Genomic DNA, 19,180 nt, shown 5'->3' on the forward strand with positions numbered 1-19,180 from the left:
AAGTTTAGCAAATAATGTTAATCAGATGTAGCTAATATAATTATGCTGAAAGAATATGAAGAAAATTTCTTAAAAACCTAAAAGGTTTTGGTCTCCATGAAGGAACAGAATGGAAAAGTCACCGAAGAAATATATAAAAACTGTTTTAAAATGAAAATTTTCAGAATAAAAGCATGGTATCTGAAATAAAGTAGTTATTTCACAGGCTGATTAGCCCACTGGGAAGTTGGAGATGAAAAAAGAAAAGATCAGCTTGGGGACACATCAATAAGGCCTCCCCCAACCGGGAAGAAAGGAGCAGAAAAAGAAGAAATAGAGGAGCCCTCGAGGTTGTGATGTGTCATCAGATGACCTCATGGGTGTGTGATTAGTTTTAGATGAAGATGAGATGAATTTTGGAGGAGAAAAATACAGGAAGAATTAAGAGATAAGCCTTCCAAATACTACCTTACAGGCCTAAGAATTCATCAGGAATCAAGTTGGGCAAATATAGGAAGAGTTAGGCTGTGGCATTTTGCATCCAGACCTCTGAAGCACCTTGCAAGTAGCAAGAGGAGAAAGCATCCAGCTGTCAGGAAGGATGAGCGTGAGCACTCGTGACTTCTGTGAGGAGCAGTGGGCCTTAGGAGACAGCAGAATGACAGTCAGTACACGTTCATGAGAGAAAGAGAAACTCAGAGTTCTGTATCCGCAGGAAACATCCTTCACGAATGAAGTTGATCAAAATCGTTTCTCCGTATGTGAGTGCTGGGCATGTGTGTTATGTGTCGACTCCTGTTTTTGAAGCAGGAAAGCAGTCACAGTGCAAATTCTGACTGACAGCAGAAATAAGCACACCAGATGGGCAGCTTCGCATCAGGGCCGAGGGGTTTGCAGGTGGAAGTACTGGGCCAGAGTGGAAACGCAAGCATGGCGCAAGCTCCGGTAAGGATAGTATGGCCCTCTGCCCTTCCCAAAGAAAGAAATGGAAATTCTAAAGAAGGAAGTGCCAGCCCTAAGAAAGCACATTTAAAACTGGCCCTACACTGTTGTGAACTCATGCGGCTGCTTTAGTAAAACAGAGTGCAACATTTCTGAGAGTCTCGCGTGACTGTAGAAGTTGTCTTCCGAGCAAGATATTTGTGATATCACACGGTGTCAAAAAGTCAGGTGTCACACAACAGCCGTGTGTGAGCCAGAAACGACCCTCTTTTCAATGCGGGTCCAGCCACCATCTTTCATCTGCAATCTACAGCTCAAACGTTCCGATTTGCTCTAGCTTTTGGTGGCAAAACTCAAGGTAATTTGGTCCCAACTCGAGGTAATTTGGCCATAAAACCTGACCTGCAGAAGGGAGGCTATGTGAGGTTTTATTTATTACGCTGGATTTGCAGGTTTCTGAATGTCACCTGGAAAAGCACATCATCCTGGGGACAGCCTGAGGGCATGCAAGCCATCTTACCTAGGAACACATACTGTTCCCAGCCCAATTCTAAAACATACTTGATTTCAAGGAAGGGAATGATAAATGATATGGAATAGAATTCCTACTGTAGCCTACCATTCACCCATTCCAATATGGTGGTCTGTACTTAACAAGGTCTTTGAGAAATCCCAGTCAACATTAGAATTGGTCATTATGAAGAAAAGCTGTGAGAAATGTAATGACATGCTACACTATCATGTTCACGTAGAATTTTATAGGTAAATGCACACTGCTTGTAGCCGTCACTGCTACAGAAAATTCTAGACTTACGTTCTTAGGTCTGTTAGGTGGAAAGTAGACTTCTTCAAGAAAGTCAAAACAAGAATGTTGAGACTACCAGAAAATAGATAATAATGAGCAAATAATTGCATTTTGATCAGAGGCAGTCTTCTAAAGTTCAGAAAATAGCAAAATGTACCTTTTTAAAGACTTGAGCTAATATTTTATTTATTCAGCAACAGTATCCTCCCTCACAAAACTACCAGTTCTATGGAATATATTGAAAAGCATTTAATAAATATAAGATTAGTATGTGGCTGTTCTCCATGAGGGTAAGAAGAAGTCTAACCTTGCATCAGCTCAAGTGAAAACTCTGTCACCACATGGATTCTTCTAAATCCTTCTTGATGATATGGCTAAGGAACACTCGAGCAGAGCCTCGGCAGTCCCTAAAGTTAAGGTACTAGGGTTTTGTAAAGTGCTACATCTGGTGTAGCGTGTGTTTTCCTATTCTCTGCTGCATCCCGGAAAGAACTGCTTTTCCTTAGATTTCCATTTCAAACACATCCATCACCTCGAAGGCTTCAGGTTGCTCCCTGAGCATTTCTGACCCCACACAGGATGTGGGATGGGCCCACTGTCTCCTTTTAATCCTGCAGTGTTTGGGGGAAGAACTGCTTCTCTGACACTACGGAGTCACATGAGCAACAATTTACCTAATTCTCTGAGTCATTTTTTAAAATAAAAAAATAGACTGTTGGTCATCAGCTTTTGAAGTTTAAATCACATACAGAAATGGGTCTGACACATCTGTCTGCACTGCCGAGTGCCAGATAAAGTCTCAGGTTAAACCCTGATCTTCCCAGTGTCCCACTGTGTCCTCAAACACTGTCAGGGATTCAGCTCCTGCCTCCATCACCGGGGCCCCTTTTACCCCGTCACTGGCACAGCCCCTGCTGAAGTGTCTCAATAACAACATCCTCTTGGCCTTATCTGCCCAGATAGCGAACCAAATCCTCAGCCCAACTGGGGACAGACATGGGCTTGAGTTTGATTACTTTTTCCAGCAGCATCATGATACCAAGCAAGTGATTTGATGTCTCGAAGCTTCAGTTTTCACAACCACTTCTATCTAATCGTGAGATAATGTGCTCGGGATGGCAAGTAGCAGCTCAGAGCAAGAGAAGGGTATGGCCTTCAAACTAGGAATCCATAACTTTGCAAATCTACTTGTTGGATTTTAATATCTTCGCCAGCCAACTGTATTTCTCTCCTTCTGTTAGCAAAGCAGAAAATGTAAAAATCAGGCCAGAGATGAATTTATCGGCATCAGAGCTCCTCGTCTTCCTAAGTAGTACTTGCGCCAGATGACACTCTAGTCCTGTCGCTGACACCCTGTCTCTATGACACAGTCCAAGTGCTTGCTCCTCTTCCCTGTCTTCAGTGTGCCCTCCACATGACTGCAAAAGCGATCTGCTCAGAACACACACAGACTCGGCAGACACAGCCTGAGGGGACCCTTCACGCTCGCAACCTTGCAGAGCTGCTTTTCCTGGGGGTGAGTGGAAGAAGAAATTTGTTCCTACGCCATAGAAAAGAGCAAAGGAGCTCTGGCATTACTGCCGTCACCAGCGAGCTTTTTATAGGAAACCGAGCCACTGCTTACTGCAGGAGATGCCAGCAGGCTCAAGGAAGCCATCTGCTTACTGAGCCCTCGGGACATGTGGCGGGAAGCTGGGGTGTCCCAAGGAGCTAAGGACATTTCTTAGTTTCACATTTCTGTGACAGCAAGACAATTAATTTTACCAAAAGCTATGTAAATTTGAAAGCAGACTCTGCACCCCAAAAAGGAACATGGCTCAGCCTACAATGGCATTGGTGTGACCCTGGACAGCTTAGCCACCAGCCCTGAAATCTTGGAGGAGAAGAGGATTCGCAGTTCTGCGTCACAATCTTGGGATCATTTTGTATGCATTGGTAGAAAGCTAGGTAGATACCAAATAGACTCGCCAAGGCCCAGCAATATTTGCTGCATGGCACAGACTTGTCTCCTTTACTAGGCATGCGATCCTTAAAGACAAGTGGTGCCGACAGCCTTCTAGGGCACTAAGCCCTGGCATCCAACAGGCTCAGCAAATTCCAATCAATGAATAAGGGCATGCCAGTGACAGGCCGACATCTCACTCCACACCAACTGAAAGCAAGTTATAAAATATGTTATCTTCTGGCATCCTTCAGTAAGGGCTTTTCCCGTAGTTCTAAAGCATCAGAATTGTTTAATTTTTATTTTGAAAATTCCTTGAAAGGCATCTCCATAGCTAGCTGTACTGCAGGCTGCCGGTCACCGTCTCTCTCCTTGTTGCCGATACCCAAGACCTGGGCACTCACTCCTTAGCCAGGAGAGGTTTATTTTGGTTCATGGATTGGTTTGGAGCTCACTGCCTTCCAGCAGAAACAGGGTAGAGGCGGAGGCCTGGGTGTAGGCAACCTGTTCACTCACTATAGCCTGGAAGCGGAGGGGAGGAGGAGCCAGGAGAGAGATGCTACCTTCCTGCCCAGTCTCTGCAAGGGATCTCGCCAACCAGGCCCCACCCCATATCAGCACCCCATCTGCTGAGCTCCTCAGTGAATGAATCCATTGATAACTGCAGCATCCCCATGGTCCAGCCCCTTCTAGAAGTCCCACCCTCCTCCTCAGCAAGGAGACTTTAGAGGAACATCACAGATACGCCACTGCCAGAAATTTATCATCACCAACCCAGCATCTCCAATCAATGCAAATTTATTATCTTCATGTTTGGGGCCCAGAAATCCAACACACCTGAAATAGAACATGTTTGGAAAGTGGATATTGGATTGAATGCAAGGCCTTCTCACAAATCTACTACCCCATCCTATTTTATAAATTTTAAATTTTGAGACAGTCTCTCTAAATGACCCAGAGTGAGCTTCAAACAGGGGTCTTCCTGCTTCAGCCCCCCACAGTGCTGGGCCATGCCAGTTTACACTCAGATTTGTGAGTGGTTGAGTTTTTCTCATATTCTAAGGGAGACTCAGCTTCCGGTGTGCTCTAGCTCCTAGTCCACCACCTGTGTTCCTCTGTCTCCAGATCCAGCACATTCCAGGCTCTGACACCTCTATGGTGCAGCAGGGCCAGGCTGGACAGGCAGGTTAGCAAAGCTCCTGCTTGCAGGTCAGTACTGTTCAAAGTCCCTGTGAGTCGTCTTTCCTGTGGGGGAGATATGCTCATGGCAGAAGGAGCAAGCAGGAGCCAGGAATCCTCAGAACTCAGCGCCCATCACCCTGTGAGTGGAAGAGGACACGAGCCCACAGCTCTGCAGGGAACCCCAAGATGCCAGTGCTAGAGACCCAGGTACCTCAGGCTCTGCTCTCACATTTTTTGTTCCAATTAATGTCACATTTCTAAAGTGAAACATTGCTTTCTTCACTTCATAGAATTTGAACTTTACCAGCCTAGGAAACAAATCATAAAAGGGAGGCTTTCACACAACTAGGAGCCCAGGCAACAGCCATGATCAACTTCCTTCCTTTTTTCTTTCCTTCCATCTGTCTTTCCTTCTTCCCTTCTTTCCTTCCTTCCTTCCTCCTTCCTTCTTCCTCCCTTCCTCCTCCCTTCCTCCCTCCCTTCATCTTTCCCTCCAAACCTCTTTCTCTCTCCCTCCCTCCTTCCCACCCTGCCTTTCTCCCTCCCTCCTTCCCTTCTTCCTTCCAGGAAGTTCACAACAGAGGCCTTTCGTGCTGAGGTGAGCTTCTGCATTCTCTACCTCACTCCCAAATGTGTTTACCTCTTGCTTTTCTAAATAGAATGCCAGGGCTGGCCAAATAGCTTAGTGGATTAAAGCACTTGCAAACAGGCACAGGGGCTAGGGGTTCAATCCCCAGGCCTGCTGTGCTGGCCCCGCCCCTGGGAATGCTGAGGTGGCAATTGAGACTGGGCGTGGTGGCATATGCCTGTAATCCCAGCTCTTGGGAGGCTGTAAACAGGCGAATCACTGTGAGTCCAATCTAGTAGTGAGACCCTGAACACCCTGTAGACACTTCCCTAAAAGTTAAATAAATAAATAAATAAATAAATAAATAAATAAATGGAATGCCCCCAGCACAGCCATGAGGAGTCCCCAGCACAAACCCCAGTGCATGTGACTCACACATGAGTCCCAGCCTCCCTCAAGGCAAAGTCTATTGGTGTCTTTTTTGCAGCCCGTGAGATGCCTCTTGGACTCCTGGAAGAAATTGCATCCTGAGGATGGACTGAGGAGCTACAGCTCGTGCATCAGGAAGGCAAGGCCAACACCGACTTCAGCACAACTGTGGCAGCACCCACTTAGGTGGGGACACACACCTCCTTCCTACACAATGGGGAGATGCTAAGAATTCCCTCTGCTGAAGAAAGGACATGTAGGCTGGGTGTGCCTCACAACGGCACCTTGAGAGGCTGAGGCAGAAAGACCACAAGTTGGAATCCCATCTGGCAACTGCGTGAGACCCTATCTGAAAATAAAAAAATAAAAATGCACTGCAGAAGTAGTGCCAGGGCGCTGGGTTAGGTCCCCAGTGTGGGAACAACCACCAAAACGAACGAAAGGAGAGTTGGCAAATGAGAACATGAGGCAGGGATGTGAGGAGGGTGAGTGTTCCCCGTGTGCAGGCAGACAGTGGCTGTTCACACTCAGCGCGTGCTGCGCACTAGGCGCAGGTATGAGTGACCTCCACTTCGCCAAGGTCCCCTGGAACCCGGGAGGCTAACAAGCAGCCCTTGCTGGCTCCCCTCTCCATGTCCCTGGTGCCTCTGTGTGTGGTGAGTGGGCTACTTGGAGACTGCCACGGCGTTCCTGGGCCCAGGCAGCCCACCGCCTGCCAACTCCACCCTCACTGAGGGCTTACCATGGCTGGATGGAGGGGGCATAAGCCTGGCAAAGAATCGGCATCACTGTCAGGGTAACATCTTAGAAAGCTGAAGAAAGCATGCTTATTTTTGTCCTAAGCAGCACACTAAGTAAGCAGGCAATCTGAGCAGCTGGTGCTCCTGAGGTTTAGAGAGCCCTCCCGTGAGACTGCGCGCTTTGCCTAGCACCAGATGCATGAGGAGCTTCGTGAGGTGATCCTGCCTTCTGAAACAATTTTCACCAATTGCCAGATACTTGGTATCTGTAAATTATCTTTTCAAGCAACACCTTCAAAGAAGATGTATGTGACTAGGAAGATAGCTCCATGGTCTAAGTACCTGCCTGGCAAGTGCAAGGATCTGGGTCCCGTCCCCAGTACCACATGTCCTGTAAGCCCTGGAACCCCAGATGTGCGGTGCTGGCCACTGAAACCGGGTGTGGTTGGACATGCCTGTAATCCCAGCACTGGGGAGGCTGACACAGGAGGATCACTATGAGTCTGCGCTGTGTAAAGAGACCCTGCACCAAATAAATAAATAAATAAATAAATAAATAAATAAATAAATAAATATTTTTTAAATTAAAAAAAGGAGATGTGTCTCTGGATCTGCGGTCTTGCTGGGGACCGTGTCCTGGTTTTCTTTCTTTTCCCAACTCCCTCTTCCCTGCACCTCTACATGGTCACGGGGCCACAACTCTGCAAGCTGTCCTCTCTCCCACTCCATCCAGGCATCCTTCTACTCTGTGCCTCAGCAACACGTGCTGTGAAAATCCCCCTACACCCAGGGTGAGTGGTCAGAAGTTTCCAGACTCTGCTTTGACTTGTAGTGGTATTAAAACCCAGTGACTTACGAAGTGGTCTCCTAAGCAAAGAGAAAATCCAGACATCATCCCAGAATGATGCTCATGTCGAACTTCTACCCAGCAGTGGGTTTTTCTGGGCTAAAGCACACCCCTCCAGAGATCCCATCCTACATGAGGCACTGTAGGATAGTCCTGAACATCAGCATTCCTGCCCTGCAGCCCATTAAGTGCACTTTAAGAGCTGCAGCTGCCAGAGCCTAAGCCCGTAGGAAGCCAGGTAGGCCCAAGGCTGTGGGCAAGTGTGAGACCCTGCTGGGCACGTGGCACCCACTTCCGGACTCCACACTTCCCAAAGACTGTCTGGAGCCAGCACTGAACTCAATACTCTCCGAGCTCCACAGAAGCTAGTGAGAAGCATGAACCAGCGCAGGCGTTATAAGAATCCTGGCAGAACACCATGTGCATTGACTCCGCATTAAAAAGCACGGTGATATTAAATCACCTTAAACCTTTAGCACCATTCACAAGAATACTCTCAGTCTTTCATCACAGCCTGCATGTGACTTGGATTCGTGTACAGTGAAAAAAATATGGATTTGACAGACTATATCTGAACCCGACCCCAGCACGAAAATATTTTCCTTACTCCAGAAGCACTAGGAAAATAGGTAGGAATCTCTCATCTGCGTAGCATACTCTCTTCGCAGGAGTGGCCTGAATGTGAGCAGTAGGCAGCAAAGTTAAATCAGAAATTGTTAATCGTGGAGAGACCTTCCCTGCTGCTTTCAGCCCTTCCTAAAAGTGGAAAAGGAAAAGAAGGAAATTTACAAATCTCACAGGATATAGCAAAGCCTGGATCTGAATATTTTAAACTGTACTCTCTCTTAGAAGGGGTAAGGGCAAGGCTGAGTGGGAAAATAATTTAGCATACATAGCTCTTGGCTCGAATGTTAACAAAATAGCTAGGTGCTTGTGATGTAAGATAGAAAAGCAATATTTATTTTAAGCAACATCATATATTTCTTTATTACCTCTACATACTGGGAAATAGCTTCTTAGAAAGGTTAATTTTGCAAAATTTATAGTTATGAACCAAAGCAAGCATCTAGAAACTTTTCCCGTGAAAGGCTGATAAATATGCATGCATTGCAGACTCTGCAGACCCCAGTCTCTGTGTCACCTGCCTGACTCTGCCACTAGGGCACCACAGCAGTCACAGACAATGCACAGGTGAAGGGTGTGGCTGCATTCTGATCAAACCTCAAGAGCCTTGAATCCCAGGAATATTAACATTACTTCTGTTGATAACTATATATCATTCCACCAGGGGAAACAGCACTCTTTGCTTATGTACCATATAGAACATGCAGCGGCCTGGGTAGATGCAGTCCATAAATTATAGGTGGACAACCCCAGGCCAGGTGTTCATAATAAAACTAATGTGTAAAAAGTAAAAAGACAAAACTTGTTTTCTCCTTCCTTGCTTCCTTTTTTATTCTTTCCTTCTTTTTTCTATTTATTTATTTACTTATTTCTCTTTGCTTGCATCTGGCAGCTCATAAGAAATAAGCAGGGCTAGTTTCCCAGGAGTGGAAGGCAAGGCTCCTAGCGTCTCTGGCTCTGCTGGAGTTCCAGGTGATGATGACCAGCAGGGCAGAGTCCTTAATGCCAGGCACAGCACCCACACAGCTAGCTACCAGGGCCATGGTGGGGGTACAAAGCCATTCATGGCACCATATTAAATATCATTACACGGCTTGCTCTCCAATGAACTGTCACTAAGTGTTCCCTGTGGCGTTTTCCTTGACATCTGATGTGTTAATTTAATTTCCCTGAAAGATTAATAGAACGAAGAGTAGAAGGGAGATTATGACAGATTTCCTCCTTGCGGCCAAAATTAGAGCACTATTGTTTATCTGTGACAGCTGAAAGGATCTCTTATACTTGGAAATTTTGCAAAACTCATATAATGATACGTTTTTCCATTTCAACTCAAAAAGGCTAAGCAGTCCCCGAGCAGTGCCCTGTGATTCCCCCAAGAGCCATGCCAGCCAAAGATACACGGCTGCCTTTGAGGGACACACGAGCACAAACACTCTTTTGGAGGAAATTGCCCTAGCAATCCAAGAATCGCTGGGTAGTGACTACATTGTGGGTGTGTACCAGTAGGTAGAGTTCCTATGAAATGTGAGCCTTGTCTGAATTCAGAGTGTGACTTGATGTAACGGTGTGAACATGGGACAGCGGCGGAGTGAGCACACATTTCTCCGGAAGGGCGCTGCTGGCAGAGGTGCGGCCGGAGCCCACACTTTCCTGGTAGGGCGGAGTCCCCACCACACGCACAAGGCTTTGTAAGTGATCCTGAGCAAAGCATCCCATTATAATTAAGAACATGTGCTCAATGTTGTTTTAGAAAATGACACTAGTGCTTAAATACCAGCTTAAAATGTTTCCACAAAGGTGCCAGAAACTTGTATAGAGCAAGAAGCTAAAGAAGTTTTGAAAAGCATGTTTCTTACTGTCTTGCATCTGCAAAAATATTGATGCACAGTTTTAAGAGGCCTGAAAATTCCATCCATGACATTCACATATTTTATATAGATTCATATAAAAAACATTCAATTACAGCATCAAAGTCCTCCTTTAAGTCAGTCTCCAAGAAGATTAAAAGAAATAATACTTTTTTTATATAGAAGAAGACTTAAAGAAGGAAAGGTAAAATAAGACCGAGATGCTTCTGGAAAGAACGCAGTATTACATACTTTTCAAATGCAAGTTCCACACTGGGGGATCAGAGCTGAGGCTGAAAGCAACTTTTCAACAATACAGGGCTCTAGGTCTCTGGAGAGTGTAGTGTGTGTGCATACAAAGATTAGCTTTCATAGGCATTTATGAATTTATTTCATTATGTGAGTGACAGTGGACATCATTATGATTTTAATTTATTTTGACAAACATTAATTAAACTAACCAGGTCCTGTAATCTACCCAGAGAAGTTAGTCTCCAAGAGCTAGAAGACTGGGTTTTCTGTTTTGTGTACTAGAGATTGAACCCAGCAGTATTCTAGTGACTTACCTCAGACCCTTTGTCAAAGACAATTGAGACAGGGTCTCAATACTTGCCCAAGGTGGATTTGAATTTGAAAATTTCCTGCCTCAGCTTCTAGAGCATCTGGGATTATCGGGGTGCGCCACTAAGTGTGGCTGAATTTTCTTATAATGAGAACATTCCAGATGCTGGCAGAATCAGCTATGAATCAGAGGTGACAGTGGGTGGAGAAGTATGTGCAGTTTTACATCCTGGAGTGAAGATTTTAAGCCAAGGTACAGTGGAGGAAAAATGAAGGACAAATACAAGGAAGAACAATAACTAAGTGTTGGAAACAGCTTATATACCTATACATAGACAAATGTGCCAAGAAAATGTGTATTTACATACAATAGAGTACTATGCTGCCCTAAAGAAAGGTGACCCTGAGGCTATCTGGTGAGAGGATGCACGTTGAGACCATATCTCAAGTGACATAAATCAGACAAGTGAGTTTAAATGGTGCATTGCTTCCCTCGTGTGAGAAACTCAGAGCATGGATAAGGAACAAAATGGGAAAATGTTAGTAAGAAAATATTTAGCAATGGGAAGAGGAATAAGAGATGGGCAGGGAGGAGGGAAGGAAGAGGAAAGGAATTTAAAGAAAGAACTGAAAAGGAAAACAGAAAGAGAGCCTTTCCAAAGGAGGATGGCAAGAAGGGATGGAGGGAGGGGTCAGGGAGATGGCTCAGTGGAGTAAGTGCTTCCCTGGCAAGCACAAGGGCCTGAGTTCAATCCCTGGTTCCGAAAAAAAAAAAAAAAAAAAAGGGATGGAGGGAGAGGAGGAGAAAGGGGGATATCCGCCCTCAAGCTGTGGTGTCCAGGATGAGTGTGGTCATGGGCTGAGAGCATGTATTGACAACAACGCCCTCGGAAGGAACATAAGGGGACGGGGTCCAGGAGGGGTGGGGGGCAGGCACCAGGCCTGAGAGGAGAGGGAGGGATGGTTTGTCTGGCACTGAAATACTTTTCTCTAGCAGAGAGGAGCTGAAAACCTAGACGTCCACACGAGAGGAGGCCAAATCATGCATTCTTGAAGATTTTCACTCTGAAATTTCCAACTCAAAGTCTGAAAGATTCAGATTGGGGAATTTAGGTAGAAGAATAAAAAGGGATAAAAATAAGAACTTTATGACAAAAACACTCCCTGGAAAGTTTAGTTCGCCAAGAATAAGTAACCATAATTTTAAATTGATTGAAGTCTGAGCATAAATCCCTCTGTAGTTCAGAATCTATCTCCATCATTGCCGTAGTCCACATAATGACTTCTGCAGACCTGTTTTACGTCTGGTTCCTGAGTCAGAGGAGGAACTACTGTATTTCACAGACAGATTATGAAATGCAGCGAGTCTGAGATCCTGTCACTGCTGTGTGGCAGTCAGGGGTGTGAGGAACCCTATTATTTAGGACACAGATGGACTGAGGACACCACAGGAAATGACATAAACCAGGCAGAGAAATATATTTTTAATACAGCCTGACCAGCTGCCTGAGGTTCCTTACCCTCATGTAATCATTCCCAAACTTTGAGGAGCACCAGAATTACTGAGAGTGTTCACAGCTCAGCCTTTGAGAGCCTGGAGCTGCGAGCCTCTATTTCTTCAGCAGGCCACACTCTGAGAACCACCATCACAAACCCTGCGCACTTATCACTCATGTCACGGACGCCTGTGACCCTGCGAACAAGAACACTTCCGCTGGCCTTCCACTCTAGTGCACCAACCGCTTGGAATGTTGGGGAGTATTAAAATAGCCGCATAGATATTTTCAGTAGGGCCACCTGTGTTCTAGTTCGGTGTGTTTGCAAATGTTTGCTGGAGTGTGCTACGCACCACTATCACCACGCTAAGGAAAGGGCTCCAGGTCCAGGGTGAGAAGTCTGAACGTGCCCTGCTCCGGGCTCCGCCTTGCTTGTGTGCTCACACACACTGCACGTTCTTGTCCAGCCCTCACTCTCCTTCTAGCACTCTTTAGCAGGTGCCAGACCTAGTCTAGATGCTCCAGGCGTACTAATTCATTTCTTCCCTCAGATATCCTGCAGAGTAATTCGTATGGATGGCCCCAGGCACAGATGTGGAGACAGGGACACAGAGAGATGAAATAGCTCACTCGGGCAAAGGGAGGCCCTGGAGTCCTTCTGCTTTCTCGTGTACTCCTGTGTAGCAAAGCTTGCACTCACTCACCGGTTCCCAGAAACAGGACATGGTACCGGCCATCCGCCGCACTCACGCGGTCCACCGCGATCTTGGTATACTTGTAGTCAGTCCCTGTGCGGACCATCAGAGGCCGCCTGTGGATTGGGTAGATGGAGTTGTACATGAGTGGATGGTTCCGGATGAAAGTGACCACATCATCCGGGAACTCCTTGGTGGTTCGCATGTTGGGTGTAAATGCTCCTCCTGGACACTGAAACAAGGCATTACAATGATGAACAACAGTATAAAAGTCACTTTATTTTAGTGATAATCAAAAAGTCTCTTTTCAAAAATGCACGGAAGGTCAAGTAATTTTAAGTGTTTTGTCACTCACTGCAGAGAAAATAAATAGCCTGACTCATGTACAGTTGTACCTAGAAACTGGGCGAATGTGTTTGGAGTGGTCCCCGAATGAGGCTGGGCCCATGGACCACACCACATTTATTTCCAGAGTGAGAGGCCCTTTTGTACTTAGTATGATTTTTACTCTCCTAATCCATCACTTTTCTATTTTTTAATTTTTGTATTAGACAGCATATGGTTTAAAAATCAAAATCCCATGGATACCATTTCATGGTGCTATTAGTTCAGATAAATCAGGGGGTAACTTCAAATTCAAGCAGGAATCAAAGATGTGTGAATTTCATCCCACCAATTTCCCCTTGAGGAGGGGTGCAGAAGGTGAACATAGGGCATAAGACGCGCCATCCTCTCTGGAGGAGACCCTGTCCTGGCCGTCTCTAAGAGGCTGACCCCAGCAGCCTTGATGCTCGCAAGCCCGGGGTGCGGCCCTGTTGCCTCCCCGCTGTGCCCTGCTGCCCTGGACCTCAGAGCCTTTCCGGCTGCACCAGCTCTCCCCTCACCGTTGTCCTTCCCCACCTGCCCTTCTTTTTCCTAGGTCTTAGTTTGAAAGTGATTTATCCACGCAATGCCAGGAAAGCAGCTCCCTCTCCCTGACTCTGTTCTGATTCCTCAGCCTGACCATTTCTTCATGGTCCTCCCCGAAGTGTGTCCTATAGCCATTGCTCATATCTGTACTGCCCATTCCCCGATTGAGGATGCAACCTATGGGTGGCAGTAATGGTCTCCTTTGCCATCAGAGTGGTGATAAGCTAGTGACAGATATTTACTGATGTAGTCAAGTGCCTCTTATATTATTCATTACCTTCCGTTGTGATTTTGGTGTTGGCCTACGTGGAACAGGGCCAAGACTCTGGACTGGAGATGGAATTCTAACCTCACATTCTAAGAAGCAGACAGAAAGCAATAAAGAGAGCTAAAGGATCAAGCTGTGGAAGGCTTGTGAGTTCCGGAAAGAGATGCTGACCAGGGCCTCTGAGGGGAATGAACCCCTTATAGTGTGCACTACGCCAAGCCCAAGGTAAGCTGGGAACTTCTGGGGATTGGAATTGCAACTTGCTAGGGATTATGAGTGGAGCACTGAGTTATTTCAGCAAAACTGTACAGTGTGACACACATAAGAGCTACTTGTGAAACCCTGCCGAATTCCTCACAATAGCTTCATTTCCAGGAACAGAATCGTTCTGGGACTCTGGGATATTTCTTGAAACTCACAGCACTCCAGTTCTAGTTTCATCTCTCCTCATTAGAGAGACTGGAGGGAAGAGGGAAGGAGCCAAGCAAGCTTCCTGATTGCTGGCCATGGGTACAGGCTGGGATGTGAGGTGACTGGGACCAGCTGGACAGTCAGTCACGTGTTATCCAAAGGTATCCATGGCCGCCAGTTCCCAGCGACTTGTCCTGTGCAGCAGTATGAGGCTGTTTTGCTAGATTTTAGCAAAAAAACCAGCAAGGGACAATTTTGTGTGCAATCAAACAGATATTTAAAGTTTACTCTGTTAAGAAAGGAAAACAACTTTGGGTACCAACAGGAACATGGACATCTCAGATTTGAACCCATGGAGCAGTCTGGAGTACTGATGCCTCGATGTCACTCGCCAGACAGGACAGTATTTGCCAGTGCGTCTCCACAAGTGGCCAGTGTGATATTACTGAGTCAGGCAACCTCACAGCTGCAGTTTCTAGATTAGCTTGAAGAGTTAGCACGTGGAAAGCTTTGCACAGGGCCAGGGAATGTGGCTTTCTCTTTGGAAGAAGACACTGGGGGCAATGATCTGACTTAGGGAAGGAAGGAAGGAGACAGAGCAAACTGTTTATGTCCTTATTCCACTACCTTCAGTTCACATGTCTTTATGTTAAGAGAAGGCTTCATGTTTAAGAATGCTTGTCTACAAACTGCCCACACTGAAGACCAAGCCGAAGACAAAGAGTTTCATTTGAGGTTGCGCTGAGCTGACGGATGTGCTCCTTGCTTCTGCAAAGTGTGGAATTACGGGTGTTTTCTTCTTCGTTTCTTCACTCAAAGTGGAAAAGAAAAGGCATTGCTCAGCAAATGAAAGCATGGAAAGAACAGTGCATGGGCACTGTGAACAGTTCCAGACTGTCATGAAGCACCACTAATTATGGCTTGTGAAGCCATGCTGCACCCTGAGCACTTGCAAGCATCCACATTTGCAAGCTCCAGAAAGATCCAAAGTCAGCGCAGGTCACCAGGCAAGCCTTAACTATTCCCAGTGAGCACAGGCTTGGGAGTGAAGAACTTCATAAACTATACATGCCTAGCTTCTGGCTCTTACTTAAAGATAACAGAAAAATCAGATAAGACACTTGGTAAGTTTGCTTGAAACCATAACTATAAAATAAAAGATCCAAGCAAATGAGCTCAAATCAATGAACTTATACTCCTGTACTTAGACTCCATTGGAAAATAATTGTTTTCTCTTTCAAAAAAATTTAAAGATACTACAAAATAGTAAACAAACAAACAAATATTGGAAATGTTACTAAATTTCACTGAACAAAATAATGGGAATTCAGCAATGGTTGTCATATCGTACAAAGTTTTTATGCGCTCATAGTGAACTTTTCCCTTAGAAAGAGGAGTCTCAAAGTAGGGACCTATGTTTAAGTTTATAGAAGTTTTGGACAGTAGCTGCTGCACTATTCATGGTGTAAAATTTGCTGCTAAGACATAGAATGAGGGATGACAAAAGTAGCAAGTTGAGAGGGGACTGCCCATTGTAGACACTGGTGGCACTATCGTGGCACTCCAGGCCCAGACAAGATGCCTGAACTTCCTCCTGGTCTCGGACCTAAGGAAACAGTGAACTGAGCCCCTCGTAGCAGAACACTCAGGGCCCACTAGGACATCCGCGCCGCCGCTGCGAGTGAGGCTGGAGCTGTGTTCTCCAGGAGCTAAACTCTACTCAGCAACTGTCCTTAAGTAGTCCAGAGCGGTGTAGGAGTCTTGGCTTCCAGGTTGGGGAAGAAGTTTGGAGATGGGAAAGCAAAGGTTGAGGAAGTTAGGGGATCATAATTCCTTGGACATTGAAGTCGAGGCTTCGGCTACACTTACAAATAGATATTAAACTAAGAAACTTATATTTAGCCCTGCCTTAAAAGGATGTATGATACATACAACATTAGTCTCTGTAGAAGCTTTGTACGAGTTGCACCAGAATAATGTAATTTGTTAGCTGGGCCTCTGAGAGTGTGTGCAGTCTTTGGCTGCCCTTTGCAACATACCAAGGTGTCTTGTTTCTCCCACAAACTTGAGTTCCTGATGGAAAACGTTATGACAGTGCCGCCTGGCCTCCTGCCACTGACTGGGGCAGCCTGCGAGGCCCTTTGCTCACATAGTGAGCAGCCCGGCTGGAAAGGCAGCACCAACAAGGAGCACTCGAATGAGGGTATAGGATTTCTGCCAGGGTCATATATTTATGGGGTTGACCTGGCAACCAGACTACTGTGTGGGGAAATAGAGGGGGACAATCCTAGTTGATCCTTCCCTGGGAGGACTTCAGAGGCAGCATTCCTAGCTGGTGACCAGGGAAGGAACACTGGGATGCTGGCTGCTGATCCCCTGGTCACGTGAGCAGGGAGGCTGGTCCAGAGACCCACAGGGCTGCTCTGAATCACTGAGCTGGGCTGACTTCATGAGTCCCGCCCGAGCAGGGTGGAGGCCCTGGTCTTCGGGAAGCTCATTTTTCCGGGAGGACCTCCAAGGTCGCTACTCCACCCTGCCCCTCTTTCCCCTCAGGACCACTCATCTGACAATTTTTGGATTTAAAAGAGCTGTTCTGGTCTCAACACCAGATGGAAGAAACCACATTATAGAAATATGTCTTAAGTGTGTCCTACTCCCTTTTGGCACAGAGCCTGGCCCAGATGTGTGTCACCCAGCCCTGGCTTGTTCCACCCTGCTTTAGAACAGAGAAGGAAAAATGCTTACCCTTAAAAGCTGAGACACTGCAAACAGAGACCAAATTCCGCATAGGTTTATTTTGGTTTTTGCTAAAAAGGGCTGAGCTGTGGCCATCAATGGAGAACAACGGCTCTTGACCCCAGCGGCTTCTCACTACGTTTCTCAGAGCTCTCTCTGTGAGCGGAGGCAGCTTTGCAGTGGTGGTACAGTTGAGGGGCAAGACAGGTGGGGGCTGGGGTGGTTTCCTTCAGGGGCGAAGGCAGCCCCGACTTGCAGCATCTGCCCATTGCCATGGTGCTAGCATTTCCAGCAAGGCTAATGTGGTTACCACTGTGATGTGTTCAGCCGAGAAGAAGAGCACACAGAGCACATCCTCTGCCGGGAGAGCCCGCAAGGAGGCCCACAGCACACCTGTGAGGCTCTGTGCCGCAAGTTCCCATGCCGAACCAGCTTGGCCCACTCTTAGCTGCCTCTGGGCCTATGTTCTTGATAGGTTCCTCTGGGGAGGTTTGTTGGAGATTAAGGGAGGATGGAACTGGAGTGTGCAAGCCCAGCTACTCCTGTATAATGCCCACGGTTATTAGAGGACCATCAATAAAGCCCGGACTTCACAGCCGCCTCTGCATTTCCTCCACTGACAGGAAGCTAGGGCCAGATCAACTCCCAGGGGCCCTCAGGAAAAGAAATAAATCTCCCCCCGAGTCGCATCTAAGTTAATTTTCACTTTGTTAGACCTTCAGTAAAACAGGCAGGGTTCTTTAACTTAGGGAAGTGTTTTTGAAAATAACCAGTATCCAAATATTTCAGCTTCCCCTGAAAGACTAACACTTTTGAAGTTTCAGAAGCTATTTGATTATAATTAGAAAAATACACCTGCTTTGTTGGCCTTGTGTGGCGTTTTGGAATCTAAAGGAGATTTTGTCAGCAATAGCACCTTAAAATTGGAGCAGGACGCCGCACGTGACAGGTTAGTAAGGCCCCAAATCTGCGGTTCCTGGAACAGGACTGCTTCAAGTGAAAGCGCAGGGTGAGCACAGCACGAGGGCTAGAGTTCTGGTTAATAAACACTCACTGGCGGTCAGTTTCTGTTGGTGGCAGGCGTGACAGCAGCCACCCCTCCCCAGACACTCACGGTTCCAGGCCGCGGGTACGGGATGCGCCCCTGGTAGGAGATGAGCTGGTGGTTCGGGCCCTCTTTGTGCGCGAAGGGCCCGTTGAACACGGTCTGGATGTCAGCCAGGTGGTACACGCACACCGCGGAGCCTCGGAAGACGGAGCTGCCGAAACAAGCGCCAGGGTCTGTTTGCTTACGTGCCGAGCGGCGCCACTCTGTTGAAGCCAGGTGGGGAAGCCGACCGCATGGAGCTGGCCTAGCTCATCCCGGGAAACTTGACCGCCACTGTGCGGAAGTGTAAGGCTGAAGCCGCTTTTGCTGAATTGAAATGACGCACTGATGCATAAAGCATTCGGGCATTGAACTCACTCGGAGGTCGTAGTCAGTAACAAGTTAAGGGAAAATTCTTGGAATGTTTCCCAAAATAGGACAAAGACATTTTTAACCAGCTCATTTTAGCAAGCAAAACAACGTACTGGTGATTTTATGATACCAATTTGAATTCCAAATCACTCTTAGCGTAAGCTAACACATGTAATTCTGAAATAAATCCCACTAATAAAAAGAACACCATCTTTTTATAGTAAGATGATATGTAGTTTTCCTAATAGTCTAAGTTGTCATTGATTTTGGTCCTCCTCTGTGTGTCACAGACAAAAGAGGAATCCACAAAGGACTCATTAATAATCTTTAGTTAGTGAAGTCTCAGGTAGGTTTGGCTCCCTCAAATATTTTTTGGCCACTACATCAGCTTGAGTGAGAGTGATATTTCTCCGGCATTTACTACAAAGTAGAGGCCTAATTCAAAAGGGTTTGTGTTCTCCTAAAAATAAACAACATATATTATTATACATCATTAGAATCAGCAGTCAGAAATCATGACTTTTACTTTTTCTGTATTAAACTTATTAGTATTGAGAAAAAGAGGATAAGAACTTGTTTTAGCAGAATAAACACTTTTTAAAAGAATTTGGTTATTGTTTTCTTCGCTCAATTCTCTATGAGTAAAATTTCGGCTACTCCTGTGGTAACAGAGGAATTAAGAAGATCCCAAAGACATCTTCCAAGGAAAACACTGATAATTTAAAATCAGTATACCTGTC

General features: G+C 46.2%; 1 protein-coding gene across 1 annotated transcript in view; it reads right to left on the reverse strand.

The window, feature by feature from the left end:
* The window catches only part of Sema3c (semaphorin 3C), a 146,797-nt gene that overhangs the window by 28,372 nt on the left and 99,245 nt on the right, over nt 1-19,180 (reverse strand). The window contains exons 10-12 of the mRNA XM_012516494.2: nt 18,364-18,380; nt 18,096-18,240; nt 12,667-12,889 (exon numbers count right to left, since the gene is read on the reverse strand). Of these exons, the coding sequence (XP_012371948.1) occupies nt 12,667-12,889; nt 18,096-18,240; nt 18,364-18,380 (385 nt within the window). The remainder of the gene's footprint in view (nt 1-12,666; nt 12,890-18,095; nt 18,241-18,363; nt 18,381-19,180) is intronic.

The sequence above is a fragment of the Octodon degus genome, unplaced genomic scaffold (assembly GCF_000260255.1).
Source record: "Octodon degus isolate 3935 unplaced genomic scaffold, OctDeg1.0 scaffold00108, whole genome shotgun sequence".
Classification (NCBI taxonomy): Eukaryota; Metazoa; Chordata; class Mammalia; order Rodentia; family Octodontidae; genus Octodon; species Octodon degus.